The sequence below is a fragment of the Camarhynchus parvulus genome, chromosome 5 (assembly GCF_901933205.1).
Source record: "Camarhynchus parvulus chromosome 5, STF_HiC, whole genome shotgun sequence".
Taxonomy (NCBI): Eukaryota; Metazoa; Chordata; class Aves; order Passeriformes; family Thraupidae; genus Camarhynchus; species Camarhynchus parvulus.
In genome coordinates, this window is record NC_044575.1 from 56640666 (window position 1) to 56657509 (window position 16844).

The following is a 16844-nucleotide window of genomic DNA, read 5'->3' on the forward strand; positions in this document are numbered from 1 at the left end:
GCCAATCATAAAAGATGCATTTTTCACAACAGTATTGTATTATAGTATTAATTCTAGTACAGTATGATATCTATACTATTAATTATAGTATAGTATTATATTATTGTTATATTATTGTATAGTATTATATAATTATAGTATATAATTCGATAAAAATCTAAGCTGCTGGAAAATAAGATTATTATATTTTTTTTTCCTTTTTTTTTTATCTTTTTGTTTCTCCTGCATGGCAGAACCGTCCGGCTCCGAGTCGCAGGGCAAAGGCAGCCTGTCGGAGGACGAACTCATCAGTGCCATCAAGGAAGCCAAGAGCTTTTCCTTCGAGCCCGCGGAGGCGCAGCGCTCCCCGGCCGCTCCCGCGGAGAAGCCGCGCTCCAAGCCCGGCCGCCCTCCCGCCGCCCCGCACGGCGAGCACGAAGCCAGCAGCGCCGAGTCCGGCGACTCGGAGATCGAGCTGGTCTCGGAGGACCCCCTGGCTGCCGAGGAGGTGCTGCACTCCAACTACATGACCTTCAGCCACATCGGGGGGCCCCCTCCGTCGCCCGCCTCGCCCTCCATCCAGTACAGCATCCTGCGGGAGGAGCGGGAGGCGGAGCTCGACAGCGAGCTCATCATCGAGTCCTGCGATGCCTCCTCGGCCTCCGAGGAGAGCCCCAAGAGGGAGCAGGACTCCCCCCTGATGAAGCCCAAGGTCATGGACATTATCAAGGAGGAGAACAACTCGCGCACTGACGCCTCGGACTACGAGGCCGGTAAAATGACGGAGAGCAGGATGAACAGGGAGAACCTGGCGGAGTCCTCGTCCTACCTGAAAAGCTCCTTTGTTGCACCAAAAATAGGCGCTGAGCCCCCGACCTCTGCCGTCAGCACCGAGGAGCTGAAGGAAAGAGTAAACCTGAAGAAACCCATTGAAGAGACTGTTGTTAACCAAAGTAAAGTGTCTTCCAAGGACTTTGGCAAAAAAAGTCCTCTGGCTTCGTTGCTACTGCCGTTTTTAAATAAGCAGAAAGGTAAATGCAGATGTTGTGTTGGTTTTTGCAGTGCTGCTGAGAGGAGGGGGAGGGAGAAGCGCCTGGTCCTTGCAGGGGAGAGGTTTGGAGCGCGGAGCAGGGGGAGCTGCAGGCACAGGAAACTCTCAGGGGGAAATTGGGCATGCCTGTGACAATCCATACAGCATCCCTGACCTGCCCATCCTCTTAGTGAACAAATAGATACCTGCAAAAAAAGAGGCATCCTCTTAGGGAAAATGTAAATATCAGCAACAATAATTCTTAGGCTTAAGCATAGATACAGGATGATGCAGCACCAGAACGTGAGGCTGATTTGTACATCAGGTATCTGGAGGACAAAGAGGAGCAAATGATCATCTTACCTTTTAAATACTACTTGCTTTGTCCCAGGGGAGGGGTGCAATCAGGGTCCTGCACCTCGGGTCCTGCACCTCTCAGAAGTGTAAGGATAAAGATTTTGAGGATGCATTTATAAAAAAAAAAAAGAGAAAGACTTGGAGTTGGGTTTGGCAAGTCTGGGTGTTTCTGGAAGTGTTCAAGGCCGGACTGGATGGCCAAAAATTGATTTTGGGTGCAGGAAAGGCATGTAAAGGCTGTGCAAAGGAAAAGCCCGCATTCAGCCCGACCCCAGAGCAGTGTTGCTGGTTGTGCTGCTGCCAGCCTGTGGGCTCTGGAGCTCCCTGGTGTCCTGCTGGGTGTGCTGACACCATGGCTATGGCCCTGAATAACGAGGTGGGGCACAGCAAGTGCGTGTGTGGTTTGCACAGCGATCTCTGCCTAACGTCTGTTGCCATCCAGTGGCAGTAACAAAAATGGGCAGCCACTTCCCAGCTCCATTTCACTGGAGCTGTCAGAATTCAATGGAGTGGAGCTATTCCCACACTGTTGATCACCAAGCAGCCTCTCCTGCTTTTCCACGTGGTCGGAATGATGGCTTTGCTTGATGCACCCCGGGCTTGGCTTTGGCAGGAGTTGTGCAGTTGTTACCTGAGTTAGTGCTGCCAACTCCTCCTGCAGAGCACAGAGGGGAGGGCAGAGCTGCAGCCAAGCAGCCCTCACATCACTCCTGGATCTCCTCCCAGAGGTGGGCACATCCCTCACACAGCAGGGCTTGGAGCATATCTGACTGTGGCACTGCAGGAAGGGAGGCTGCCAGCTCAGTTTCTTGTTACTTTTAATTTTTTTTTTAAATTATTATGTGCTTGACTTGCACATGGCTTGGGCATACAGGGAATTTCAGAAAAGCCATGCTGTCCTCTAGACATGAATCCTTTGGTCCAGGGCATTTTACAAGAAGCCTGGATCAAGGCAAGCTGAGAAGGAGCTCTTTGGCCGAGTCCTTCTGTCTTCTCTTGTGGGGCCTTTTGGCCACTCTCTGCCAGGATGGCCTGGCTTACCTTGTGCTGGTGTCCCACAGCCTGAGGACCTGGGAGGAAATCTCCCTTGTGCTGGAGGATCATGTCTCTCTCCAGCCCCTCTACAGTATTAGAAGATTCCTTCTTCTTGATCCATTTAATGAAATATACAGCAGCTTGTTACCTCTCAGATCAGATGCCTGATGTCAGGATATATAAAAGAAAGACATGTGGACATTCAAAGCAATGGTTATTTTAATTTTGTTTTTGCTTTATGGCAGAATTTCACTTAAGAAAAGGAAAGCCCAGGCCTGGGGCTGTGGGCTGTCACTCACAGGTTGGATAACACAACGGGCAGGACCCAGGCCCCAGGCAGGATCCTGCTGGACACACAGTCAAATAAAATTAATCATTTCAAGTGCATTATTCTGCAGCACAGTCCTGTGCCAACCTGACACAAAGCATCTTGATTTTAATGCCTTATGAAAGGCTTTCACAGCACTGCTCCAGTCATTCCCCTACAAGTGTGTGTCCTTACCACACACCCTGGGTGGCTGCTGTGGCTCTAAGCACCCATGAGGGACACCAAGGTTCAGGGGCACCCATCACTGTGGGGTATACTGGTGCCTCCTAGGTAGCATCACAAGCTGCAGTCAAGGTTTTGGGGTGACAGTGGCAAATTCCCTGGGTTGAAGAAGGTGTTTTTCCTCCTTCCTGGTGCCTCTTGTGGTGTCCCACGGTGTCCAGGGCTAACCCAGAGTGGACAAGCACTAAGCAGTGTGGGCTTTTCCCCCATTTGATGTCACAGACAAACTGATTTTACAGAGTTTCTCAAGGAACTGGTTTTCCAGCAGAGATCTGGGAAAGACCTGAATTTGTTGGGAATGCTTTTTTGTTCAGCTAAACATCATCTGCATTAAGTTAGCACATCCCTACTGTTGGAGGAGCTGCTAGTGAGGCATTTTTTCCATGGGAAGGGGATGTTTGGTTGGGTGCTTTAGCAATCTGAGGCTCATTTCTCATCTGCATGCTCTCACCAGGCTGGCTCTGCAACCAGCAGCAAGCCAGGCCAAGGCTTAAGCATACGGGAATGTTAGTTTAATATTTTAGTGCCATCTGCTGTAAGTGCCTCCACCCTCTGGCCCATCTGTTTTCTGTGCTTCAGTTTGCTTTTTATGGGGCTCTGGTAGCTTTGCATCCTTTGGAAAGCCCCTGCTTGGAAAAGGTGTAGGGGAGAGGAATGTCCTGCCTGGGGGTGGAGTGTCCACACCTTGTGATGCTGTGGGAGGAGTGGGATAAAAACCTGTCCAGAGAAGCAAACGTGAACCTAGTCCTGGTCTCTCAGAATCTCTGCTGGTCACAGTGACTCTGAGATACATAAAATTCTCTTTTCCCAGCCTGGCAGTCGAAGAAGAAGTCAGGATTCTTCTGTTCTGTTCTCAAGGTTGTTTATTGTTTCTTATCTATAAAATTCTTTCTCTGACCCACCGAGGTCTGTCTGGCAGGTCAGGTTGAGGCACACTGACCACCTCAGAGGTGGTGTTATCTTTTATACTAAAAACTACGTGTACATTATTTACAATAACTTCCCAATACCTATCACCTATGTTAGACAGTGAGTTTCTACCTTAAACCAATCTAAAAGTGCCAACATCACCCAGAAGATGGAGGCCAAGAAGAAGGAGAAATGTCGCAGACATCTTTTATGAAAAATCCTTTCCTTAGGATTTTTCGTCCTGAGAAGCTGAGAGGCCGCAAGAACAAAATGTAAACATTGATTATCTACTGCTGTGGAATGCAACAGGTGCATCTGTGATTGGCCCATGTTGGTTGTTTCTAATTAATGGCCAATCACAGCCCAGCTAGCTCAGACAGAGTCTGAGCCACAAACCTTTGTTATCATTCTTTCCTATTCTATTCTTAGCTAGCCTTCTGATGAAATCATTTCTTCTATTCTTTTAGTATAGTTTTAATGTAATATATATCATAAAATAATAAACCAAGCCTTCAGAAACATGTAGCCAAATCCTCATCTCTTCCCTCATCCTAAGACCCCTGTGAACACTGTCACAGAGAAAGACTGGACACACCCAGATTCCTTCATCTTGCCTCCTGAACCCCCATTCTAAGAACCCCAAAAATCTATTTTTCACCCCGTGACAAACTAACTATTATTCTACTTAAACTCTCTTGACTTGTAATTCTTCAAATAAAGGTTGGTAATTGTTTTTTCATGGGTCAATATCAAAGGCACAGGGGTCTTGGGCTCTGTGCCAAGGTCTCTGAGCCCCCTGGGCAAGGTCTCGAGTCCTCCAGGGCAGCCAGAGGAATTTCCTGGGCTCTGACACTGGTCTTGCCGCAAAATCTTAGAGTGGCTCAGTGAACCCCTGCGGTTCCTCCTGCATGGAACCATTCAGGTGGGAAGGGGCCTGTGAAGGCTGCTGGTCCATGCCCTTGCTCTCAAAGCAGTTTGGTCAGGTGAATCAGGGCCTTCTCTGCCACCTCTGTCCACTCTCTCAGCCGAGGCAGAGCTTTGGGGAGCTGACAGCTGGAGCCTGCAGGTCTGGGTCATTCCTGTGCTGATGCCTTGGTGCCGCTGCCTGTGGACAGAGCAGGGTAAAGGAGAGGTGCCACTCAATGCAGCTCAGACAGAGAGGACTGGCAGGAGCTCCATGGGGTCCCAGGAGCCCATCTCCTGGCCCACAGCCACGATTCCTGGTAGAACACTCTTGACAGATGCTTGTGACTCATTTGGAAAGGCCTCTGTTGGCAGATCCTCCACCAGTTCCAGGTGTCTCTCAAAAACTGTTAAGTCTTCCAACCTTCTTTACTTTAGGCTAAGCAATTCTGGTTTCTTCAATTTTTTTCCCCTCTGTGGTTATGTTTTTGAGCTTCCTAAACTGTCTTTTTCCCTCTGTTCTTTCCTACCATTGGGCCCCAACCATCATCTCCAGCCATTGTGACTGGAGGAGTTTCCCCCTACCAGCACTGACTCTTCCTCTGCCCTTGGAGGAGGAGAGAGAACTTCCCAGGCACACATTTCTGCCCCACCTCCCCACTTCTGGCTGTTTCATGCTGTTCAGCTGCCACCTGACAGCTTGTCACCCACCAAGCTGTGATAACTCAGCCAGAGCTGAGCTGGAGACGTGCAGGCCATGCTGGTGGCAATGAGCAGCGTGCACACCAATGGGTCTGTGCCATGCAGGGTTTGTCCTTCACTCCTTTTCTTTTTCTGAAAGCAAGGAGTGAGTTTGGCCCCTTCTGGCCTTAGGAGTGGTTGCAGTGTCACCTGTCCCATCTATAGAGGGGACACAGCTGAAAAATAGTCAGGTGCTGACTTTGGAGTTCTTCCTGGAGTCCTGGCTTGATGGGAGTGTAGCAGGGTCACTCAGAGGAGATGCCTGCACTGTGGAAAGGATCAGAACAAAGTAAAGAACAGGGGATTTTCTCCCTAGATAATGGTTTGCTTGGGCAGTGGCTGGGATCAGTGGTGATTACTGCAGTAATCCCTCTCACAGTGAACACCATGTACATACCAGAGCATGACCTTTTTATGACCTTCAGAAATGTCTCAGTAAATCTCAGCACCTCACTCCACAACCTGTGTTATCCATAGTCTGAGATTTGGCCTGCTTCATCTCTAGCATCTCTTTCCTTCCCTGATCTTTGTCTCTGTTTGTGAAAATTACTCCCCATCTATTGGGTAAGGTCAAACTTTTAATGCATGTGTGTCAAAGCATCTTAAACCCAGTGATTGGATGCTCAGAGGGGCTTTTAAAATTGGGTATAGCTCTAAAGTGGGAGGATCACATGTCCTCTCCTGGGACTGCTGTCTACTCCACTGCCTGTGAGTGTTAAGTACTGAGCTATAAAAAATTACAAGCTTTATCCTCCTGTTCTTATATATCTTCCTTTCCAGAGCAAGGGACAGCCTCTGAAGAGCTGTGATCAGTTGCAGCAGTCAGACAGAAGTGTAGCTTTCTGACAGATATGACACAAGATGGTGTTTATAAAATCTTCCTGCCAGATCAAGATTACAGAGTGACCAGCAGAAAAACAAACAAACAAAAAAACAAACCCCAGGAAACCACTTGTTTAACTGTATGCAGGGAGCTGATGGTTGTGTCAAATATTTAAGTGTCAAGGCCATGAGTAGCAAAGTGCAGGCCAAGCACAGAGAGTTGGGAGGCGTCTGTATATCGATGCCAGGAGCCCCCAATACAGGGAATAATGTGCTCTGACTCCAAGATTCAGAAAGTCTGAACAAATGCTTCCTTAAGCTATACTATATTACACTAATACTAAATTAAATTACATCCTAAAGAGATACTATACTAAAAAGATGCTAAAGAAAAACCTCTGATTGTCTGAGACAGCCAGGACACAGCTTTTTTTCAATTGGCCAAGGAACCAAAACAACCTTCCCTGCTGTCCAATAACCAAACCACTTGGGGTGAACAATCTCCATGACACATTCCACACGTGCAAAACAACAGGAGCAGTGAATTGAGATAAGAATTGTTTTCTCTTTTTTGAGGTTCTCACTGCCTTCCCCAGGAAAAATCCTGGGAGAGAGAATTATGTCTCTCTCTGTTCAGAGAATGTGAATACCATATCTGTGGACAAACAAGAACCTGCTAACAGGAGGAATGGAGAGAAAAGATTGTTCTGTGCAAAGATTTGCCTCTGGGAGTCCACAGCTTCCTATATCCATGTCTGTGTCCATGCCACACCTAGCTGAGCACCCAAAGCTGGCTCAGTTCTGCTCCTGGGAAAGGCTGCAAGGAGACAACTGCTCTTTTCATGTGTGATTTTTCTGTTTATTCAGTCACACCTCAACCGCAGCATCACTCATAGTTTAGACACATTTTAAAAGCCAAAATCTTGACACAGATTCCCTTTTGTTGCCTTCTCATGTCAGGGATCCGTGACTCAGCTTTCAGACAAGGCTGTGACCCTGACAATCTGATGGTGGCCAGGTTTTGCAGATGCCTGGATGCAGGGATGCTTTGCCTGGATATTGCAGCAGATCTGAGAGATGTCATGGACAGAGAAACATCTAGCACCTATGAGATAGCAATGAAAGCTTTGCTGTGGCTGACACAATATACAGTGAGAGGTGATGTTTACTCCAAGCATACAGAAACAGGAAAAAACCCAACCCCTAAGTCATAAATAATGATGGGGTGAAAGTTATACAACCTATAAGGTTTTCTGTAAATTATTTTATAAAAATTACATTAATATATATCATATGTATTTGTATAATTATAATATAATTAATATATAATAATTCGTTAATATAATTCTGATAATTGCTATTATACATATTATATACATATAATATATAATATATATTTTATATATAATATATATAATATTATATATTATATAATATAATATAAAATATATAATATATAATATATAATATATTATATATTATATATTATATATTATATATTAATATATTAGAGTATATTGATTATGTATCAGTGTATTTATATATTATAATAACATAAATTATATATTGTTTTATATTAATTATATGCATGTAAATTATTATTCTGTTAAAATATCTTGATTAGAATCACTGAATGGTTTGGGTTGGAAGGGATCTTAAAAATCCTCTTGTTCCAACCCCCTGCCATCACAGGGACACCTTTTGCTAGACCAGCTGGCCTTGAACACTTCCAGGGTTGAGGCATCCATTCCAATTCAAGGTTTCAGCTGGGAAGGTGCTTAGGGAAGTTTATACAGTGGAATACAGATTAGGTGAAGGGAAAATCAAATTATATTTCTTATGTTAGCACAGAATATTTGTCTTATTAATGCAGTTTTCTCATAAATTTAGTGTTTTGCGGGGAACTCCTGGAATGTTTTGTTTTCTGATCTAGAAATGCTGCTTCTTAACCTCTGCAATGCTCTGTGAGATGGGAATTATATTTTTTCACCAGTTTCATTGATTAATTCATTTGAAGAGTTTGGACCAATTTCAGGTCAGATTTAAATTTAAGATTAAGCTCCAGTGATACAAAATACATTTCTAGGTCTCAATGAGCGGTGGAATACAAATTCCTGAACCTGTTGGCTTTAATTCCTCAGATGTTCAGCAGAATAAAGACTTCCCTGGGTATTGCTATTTGTGTCTGGTAGATAGCATGAAGTTAAAATTAATGTATTTGACTGTAGTGAAGGGTGGGCATGTGATAGATTTCCACTGGGAATAAAACCTGGAGGTGGGTATTGATTTTCCTGGTGCTTTTCCTTAGCTTCCAAGGGTACACTGCTGATTGGGACATAATAGCTATATTGACTGAAAAGGGGATTTATTTTTTTGTTTTCCTTGGGGAGCTGCTGAGTTCATGTCAGTTCACAACAATATAGAAATTAAGGGACATGCAATGATCCAACATTCAATCCAAAGGGCTTGAATTTCCCCCCTGAAGGAAGCATCTCGTGTCCTTGTCACTTCAGCTCTTCATCTTACCTTGGTTACCACTTTGTTTTATTCTTTTGCAGTATATTCTTTTCTAGCTCTCCTGACCTTTACACAACCTGGGCAATTTAGTCTGTTATTTTTTTTTTCCAGAGAGATATCACAAATACCCTCTTTCCCCTCTGGCTCTGAGAGCAGCTCAGTGGTTTCATGAGAACTCTTGTGGTGAGAGGTCATTCTGGTGTTCTGGTTCTGCTGTGTTTCATTTGTGTGTGAGAAATACAAACAACTGTGAGAAAAATCCCTAATGCACACAAAAGACAGGTTGGTTTTGTTTGCAGTAACTTCCTGCCCCCACCACAGGTCAGCCTGCCTGTGGTGGGATACATGGGGATGTCAGGGTTGCTTAAATCAGCTGTAGAAATGAAGGTGAAGGTTTGTCTTTTCAGTGGTGATGACCAATTTCACAAGTGCTCTGGGTCTGGGAGGGTCCAGCTGAGCCTGATTTCTGAAAATTTGGCATACAAAGCTACTTGTGCTTCTGAAATAAGTGTTTTTCCATTCAAGGTGGCTGAGTGATTGTTTCCTGCATGTTCAAGGCTCAGAAGACACAAAACATGACAGATCTGCAGCTACCTTACATAGCAGTGAACTTTTTGTGGGGAAAAAACCCTGCCAGTTGAGTTGCTTTGGTGCCAGAACCTCTCTTTTGGGGATTTTTGGGGTTTATCTTCTTGCAGCTTCTGCTTGACTCCCTGTTTGAATCTATGCACTGAAAGCCCTTTGATATCACTTGCTCAGAGAAACCCTTTCCCAGCTGGTGCCAGGAGATTTTGTATTAAATTAGTCCTCCAATACTTCCCTGCAACTTTCCAACATCACTGGGAAAGATGTACAAGACTTCTCCCAGTTCATATCAAAATAATTCACAGCTCAGCTCATCAGAGTGCAAGCTGCACTGAGAGGTGACCTCAGGAGTCCTCTGAGCTGGGGTAACTTGAGAGGCACTAAAAGGACACAGATAATCAGTATTACCTTTGCAAAAAAGCCATGTCTTAGAAAAGGAGATATAAGGCTTCCAAGGCAGCAAATTGAGCTTGCCTTAAGGATTTTTCATTAGGCTATGCAGACTGCCAGGTAATGCAGGAATCTCAGTAAAGACTGTCTTCTTTCCAACTGGATCCTAAAGAACAATTTGCCAGGGAAACAGCTTTTGATGTTGCTGCATCATCCATCTGTGATGAGAGCAACACATTTCATACAAGTGAGCAAAATGTAATTTTTAAAATAACTTCTTATAACTTCTTATTAGTATAATAATAATAATAATAATAATAATAATAATAATAATAATAATAATAATAATAATAAATAATAATAATAATAATAATTTGTTATTAATGAGAATAATATAATAATAACTTATATAGAGTAGAACTTATTATTAACTTTCTTTTAATAGCTTTTTCATAGCTTCTTATCTTTTGAATAGAAGGTGCAACAAGACTGCAAAATTCAAAGGGTAAAGCTAATTCAGATTTCCAGGGTTTGGTACCCCCATGGCCTGGCTGGTACAAGTTCTCTGCCTTGCTTGGTGCTACCTGGGATCCACAGTGGTGTAAGATCAAAATCCAGCCTCTGGCAATCCCACAGACACTGCTTTCTGAGCAAATCCCATAAAAGCAGCCTAGAGTCTCTGCTCACTCAGTGTGTGCTGCTGGCAGAGGCAGGCATTGCACAGACAGGTTTTTCTGCTCTCTTTTAGGAATAGAGGCAGTTCCTCACAGAGGAGTGTGTGAGGGGGTCCTTGCATGCATCCTCATGAAATGCTGATAGCATCAACAAGGCAAGGTCTGTATCTGAGCAACCAGCAAGAGAGGGGAGCCTGAAGAAAAGCCAGCAGAGATTAATAGCCAGGATTTCTGAAGGTTACTTGGTCAGCCAATGTAGCACTGAAACACTGAAACACAAGCTTACTTGCTGAGGTTAAGTGTAAGGGTTGTTCCAAAGAATTGGAATTTACTTCCTAAAGAGGGAGAACAGGCTGTCTTCCCTGTTTGCCTGGGATTCCTGCTCTGCAGCTTTGCTGCTGCAGAAACAGGGCCATGTTTCACCCTTAGCTGACAGTGAAAGGCTTATTGCTCCGACCAGGGAGTGATAAATGAGTGGGATTTAATAAAAGCCATAGTAGCAATTGTGTCCTTCTGAAATGAGCACTCACCTTACCTTTCATGTGCACAATTACTGCAGCTGGATGTCACACACTGACTCCACCACACGTGCACATCCCTTTTGTCTGGAAAAGCTGCTGAAAAAGGATGATATTGGCTAATTTATTGTGTGAGTAATTGATTTGTTGGGTGTGATGAATTGCTTTTGCTGCAGGAATACGCAACAAAACTGGGAAATTATCTCAGTTTTTTCCTGAATTCTGGTTTGTGAGATTGTTCTTATTGCGTGGTTATTGAACTTTATATCCAATAGATGTCTGTGAAAAAAATAGCTGTTTTTTCCATCATTAACAGAAGCAGCAAGGCATACAGCAGAATGATTAGCAGCACACCATTCCTATCAAAGAGGGAATTTCCATATATATTGTTATATTTCCATATAACTATGGCAATGTGCTTTTCACTCGTAGATTTTGCTCCCCCAGCAGCAATGAAGGGGAGATGATGATGGAATGAAGTTTAAATGGAGAAAAGGACCAAAGAACTGATCCTACTAAGAGCTGAAACAGCTTTGGCATGTGTTTAATGTTGCTGAATTATTCATTGAGCTGGCTGGGCAAATCGACATTGCAAAAGGAAATAAATGAGGGTGCTGGAGGAAAAATGCTAAAGGATGTGTTAGCCAAATGTCCCCAGTGTCACAGAGCTCGAAGGGAATGACCCCAGCCTCAAGTGCCAGTGGCTGTCAGGTGCAAGCCTTTTGTAAAGCAGGGAGTGGTCTCGGGTTTCTGTGGTTGAAATGGCCCCCAAGGTGTTGGAAAATCTCTTTTTTCTCCCAGCCCCACGACTGAAGAAGAAGTCGAGATTCTTCGGTTTTGCTTTTCAAGGTTGTTTATTTTCTCTTATCCATTACATTCTTTCTCTGACCTGCTGAGATCTGTCCAGCAGGTCGGGTTGTGGCACAGTCCCTGCCCTTGGGGTGGTGTTAACTTTTTATACTAAGAACTATGTGTACTTTATTTATAATAATTTTCCAATACCTATCGCCTATGTTAGACAGTTTGTCTCTACTCCAAACCAATCCAGAAGGGTCACTGTCGCAGCAGAAGATGGAGGAGAAGAAGGAGAAGAAGGACAGGACATGCCCAGATTCCTCCATCTTGCTTCTTGAACCCCCATTCTAAATCCCAAAAATTCTACTTTTTCGCCCTGTGACAAATTCACTATCATTCTACTCAAACTCTTGTGGCTTGTAAATCTTCACACAAAGTTGGAAATTGTTTCTATGGGTTAAAATCAAAGGCACAGGTGTTTTTGACTCCATGCCAAGGTCTCTGAGCCCCCTGCCAGGGGTCCCGAGTCCTCCAGGGCAGGCAGAGGAATGTCCTGGGTCCTGACAGAATGGATGTTTTGTGTTTTGGCTGTGCACACAGCAGTGACTTTAGTGATGTCTGTGGGCCCAGACCAGCTCAGTTTGGGATGTGAGACCTTCCCTTGGAGGGGAGACACTGCAAAGAGCTGGCAATGGCCAGCAGGCCACTGCTTGGGGTCACAGGGGCTGAAGGGGCAGCTCATGGAGCACGTGGAGCCATGCAGAGTGAAAGATTAACCTGTGTCAGACACACCTGTCTGGGGAACATGCCATCTCTTATCCCTTTTAAAGGAATTTTGCTTCCTTCTGTTCCTGCACCTTTTGTTAGGTTATATCAGTGCCTTCCCTCAGTGCTTCCTCTCCAGGTGAGAGGTGCTTTCCCTGACCAATGTGGGCAGCTGTCTGCAGCTATTCCTCCTCTTCCCTCCACTTCAAATCCCACAGAAAAAGAGCAACAAGGGCTCACCAAACTGTCTGTATTGCTACAACCCACAGCAGCAGCTGAGAGGAGCGTCTGAATGAGCAGTGGTCACTTAGCTCATGCTTGGTGCTACATGGAGAGGGTTAAAAAGATCAATGTGATAATCCTGGGCCTCACAGACCTGCCTGTGCTGTGGTTTGGATCCTGCCTGGGGATTAGAATCATTTCCTGGCACCTCTGTGTCTGCTAAGAGTAGAAATGTTGCCTCAAACACTGTGTAAATATCTCTGTTACATATAGCTGTGCTCTCCTGGGTATTCTGCAAGGAAATATTCAGAGCACTTGGCTTCAGCTCCTGTTGCTGTTGCACTGAGTTGGAGATGCTGGCAGATGAGATTTTCAGGATTTATTCAGATGAGAGCTTTGCTTTTGCCCTGTGGGCAACGCTGGAGATCAGAGCTGCAGACTCTATTTGTGGGTTTGAGTCAGGCACAGACCCATATCATACCTGTGTGTATAACCCTCTACCTGGAGTTTCTAAATTTAATGTAGGGGTTTGAATCTTTCCAGAAAGGTGAGATTGCAACACACTTTCAGCTGTCACCGCCACAGGATCTCACTTCTGCTGACCAAAGTGAAGAAACTGTAAAATGCTGAGGCATCCCCTCTGCACCCTTTCAGCATATTTTGACCCAAAATAGGATGTAAATATTTACTGGAATTGTGTATCAGAGAGCACCCAGGGATCTGCATTTGGATAATCTGCATTGCAAGGGAAGTCAAGGGAATAGCAGATGGCTTTGAAAGGCTGCAGTGCTGGATGTGTTTCTTAACATGCACAAATTGCTCCCTGATTTCTCAGGAAAATGAAAGCTCTGGACTGATTATTGTTTTTAGATCTTGTTTTAGATGTAGTGCCTGGAGACCCAGTCAAGATCAGGCTCTTTTGTTAGCCAAGACAAGAGCAAGCAGTAAGGTCCTTTCCTTGGAGAGCCTGCAGGATGAATTTCACTGTGAGGAGGAATATTAAATGCAGGAATTATCACTTTTTTGTGTTGTCTGAGGGTCAGCTCTGCTTTGCCTGCTGCCTGCTCCTTTTTTCAGTCCCCTCCCAATGGTGTTACCCTTTGGGTGGAGTAGTGGGTGGAAAGGTGAGGCAGAGGGGAGAAAAAAAAGAGGGATCTGCTCTGCTTTCTTCTCAAACCTTTTCCCAGCTTAGATGCATCTGAAAGGTGAGAATTGGCAGACTCAGGTGTTAGTGAGTCACTATATGCCTGACAATGCCAGTGCACCCCAAGAGCATCTGTCCCATCACAGAGAGGAAGGATGGGGAGATGTGCCTGACATTTGTTCTATAACACAGCCACACAAGTCTGCCCACTGATGTTGCACAGAGATGCGTCTCTCCTCCTTTTGAGGAGCTGTTTTGGCCCATTGCCTGCAGATAACATAAACACAGGACATTACTGCCAATCCTCACAGCCCAGGTCTCTGATCACTGATTCAAAGCTGCTCCCACTCCCATTTCATTTGAACTCAGCTTTAAATATAGCTCACAGAGAAGGATGCAGTGGGTTTGGTGGGAGGTGAAGCAGAGCCAGCCCCTGGGATCACAAGATTCCTCCTGCCACATACTATAAATGCTGCTTCTGCCAGGCATTAGAGGAAAGGAACTACACAAGGGCCTGAGGACCAAGCTGTGCTTTAATTATTCATCTTTAGCAACAGCTATTATTATTTAAGAGCCTGACATATTAACTGCTGGCCAGTTTCTTTCCTTGATTGCTACCATCCAGTGTCCTGCTCTCTTTGCTCTTGGGCCGAAGCAGAGCTCTTCTCCATCAAGCCAGCTCCAACCCTTTCCCATAGCCCACCCATCCAGGCCTCCTGGACCTCCTCTCCAGGCTTATTCATACCAAGCCAGGCAGGGCTTTGCTGCTGGTGTTAATCCCAAGTTTGTGCTGGGTTTCCCATCAATTTTCCCCTGAGTCTGACTCAGATGTTTCATACAATACATTCACAGGAGCAGCTCCCACTGCCAGTGCCAGCATGCCTTACTATCATCCCCATTTCTCCCTGAGAGGCACAGGCCTTGTTTACTCCTCTTTTAATAACACAGATGGTTTTAATAGTTCTCTGCCTTCGCCCCCACTTCTTTCTCCTTGCCTGTAGTCTGTTTAAAGCTTCCTCCTAAGTGATGGCTTTGTCACTTAATCTCATTAAAACTTCTCTCCATTGAACTCGGTGAGCTGCTTATCAGACCGTAAGCCTAATCTCCCATTTGTAATTAATTTGTTCTGTGCCTCCTACAAATTTGGCATCATTAGATAATGGCATCACCCTCAAGGTCACTGATACACCATGAGGTAAACACCCATGGCTCCAGCACAGGCTGCCCTGCTGGCCTCCTCCTTCCTCCTCCTCCCTTTGACACACAGCTTGATTTTATTGACATGTTTCTCCCTTCCCCTCAGCCAATTTCTGATGATGCTTCCTGCCCAGCCTGTGCTGCTGTGTGACTGCAGATCAATATCTCTGGCTGTCTGCAAGCAAATGCTTTTCTGATATCCTCCTAGTCCAGGCTCATCCACACCAGTTTTCTGCTCGCCTTTCAGTTCCTTCCTACTTGGCCCAAGAATTTATTTGCAGTGTTCTTCCTTCCCTTGCATGTTCTTAAAACCTGCAGAGCCTTTTTATAGAATCCTAGAATCACAGAACAATTAGGTTTGGAAGGGACCTTAAAGATCTCCCAGTTCCAACCCCCTGCCATGGCCAGGGACAATTTCCACTAGACCAGGTTGCCCAAAATCCCTTTCAGTTTGGACTTGAACGCTCTTGGAGTTGGGAATAGGATACAGGAGCCTTCCCCTTCAGGCCTTTGGGCCCAGTGGACACTCAGCGGCCCACTTATCAATAGCAAAGGTAAAAACAACCCACAAATCACTATTACAGTTCAATCAAAGCATAATAATGCACAAACCATTATTATTATTTGACATCTGTATTTTTGAAAAAAAAGGGAAAATCTCAGATTATCACAGCTCATGGCACCAGCCAGTAGCACCAGGTGATTTCCACTGTGAGATGAAGAATATTAAGCACCGGCCAGAGATGAAAACCAATCCAGTGCACCCTCCCTTTAAGCCATGTGTTCACAGGTTTCTAAAGAAGAAGGAAACCTTCTGTAGTACTCCCATCTGCTCACTGGGATTTGCTGGTATTGAGTTCTCTGGGACCTTTGCAGGCTCTGGAAATAGGGTCAGTCCTGGTACAAGCTCAATCTCTTCATTTTCCCCAGTAGATTTATTTTCATCTCTCATATTTCCCTGTTTGGATGTAGTTTCTAAGAAACTCAAATGGATTTGACCCATTCTTTAAAATTTTGCTGGTTTCTGCCTGAAAACAATCTAATAAACTTAGGTCCTAGATGCACACAGAGCTGTCATTAGATCATAGGTATTGTTATTCAATACAGTATTGACCACAGTATTCAGAAATTCGGCATTCAGGCAGCTACAGAGAGCAGCTCCAAATGCATTGCACAGAGAGCTGGGGGGAGGAAATCTCCCAAACACAAAAAAAAACCCTCAAAATTTTTAAGTCACTCTGTTTTCTAATTGGCAGTTTTTGTCATTGTGCCTAATTTTTCTTGCCTGATAGTCAAGAAAGAAAAGAAACCCACATCTACTGGTGAGAGATTCTGCAGCCTTTTGGGACAAGGCAGGCTGCTGTAAAAGAGATATCTGTTTTTCTGAGGGGGGTAAGTGCAATAAGGACATTTTGCATCTGATCCTGTAATGGCCGCACACAGATCAGCCCTGGTGCCTTGCTGGGAGCTGGCACCAGGTAAATCCAGCTCAGTCACTCAAGAGCAGCTACAATCAAGTCCCCCAGTGCCACATTTTGGCCAAGAGGCAGCTCTCACCTGGGGATAAAGGGTAATTACTCCCAGTCAAATGTGCCTCAGTGTCTTGGTTTGGAAAGACAGGAGTCTGCTAAGGAAGGCAGGAGCCTCCCCTGAAACAGAGAACGTAAACCCTCCCCACCCCTCCAAATTGCTATAAATTTTAAATTAAGGG

The 16844-nt window shown here is 44.9% G+C and overlaps 1 protein-coding gene across 1 annotated transcript in view; it reads left to right on the forward strand.

Annotated features, from left to right (window-relative positions):
* RTN1 (reticulon 1) overlaps positions 1-16844 on the forward strand; it is a 123923-nt gene that overhangs the window by 75958 nt on the left and 31121 nt on the right. The window contains exon 3 of the mRNA XM_030948681.1: positions 234-1010. Coding sequence (XP_030804541.1) covers positions 234-1010 — 777 coding nt within the window. The remainder of the gene's footprint in view (positions 1-233; positions 1011-16844) is intronic.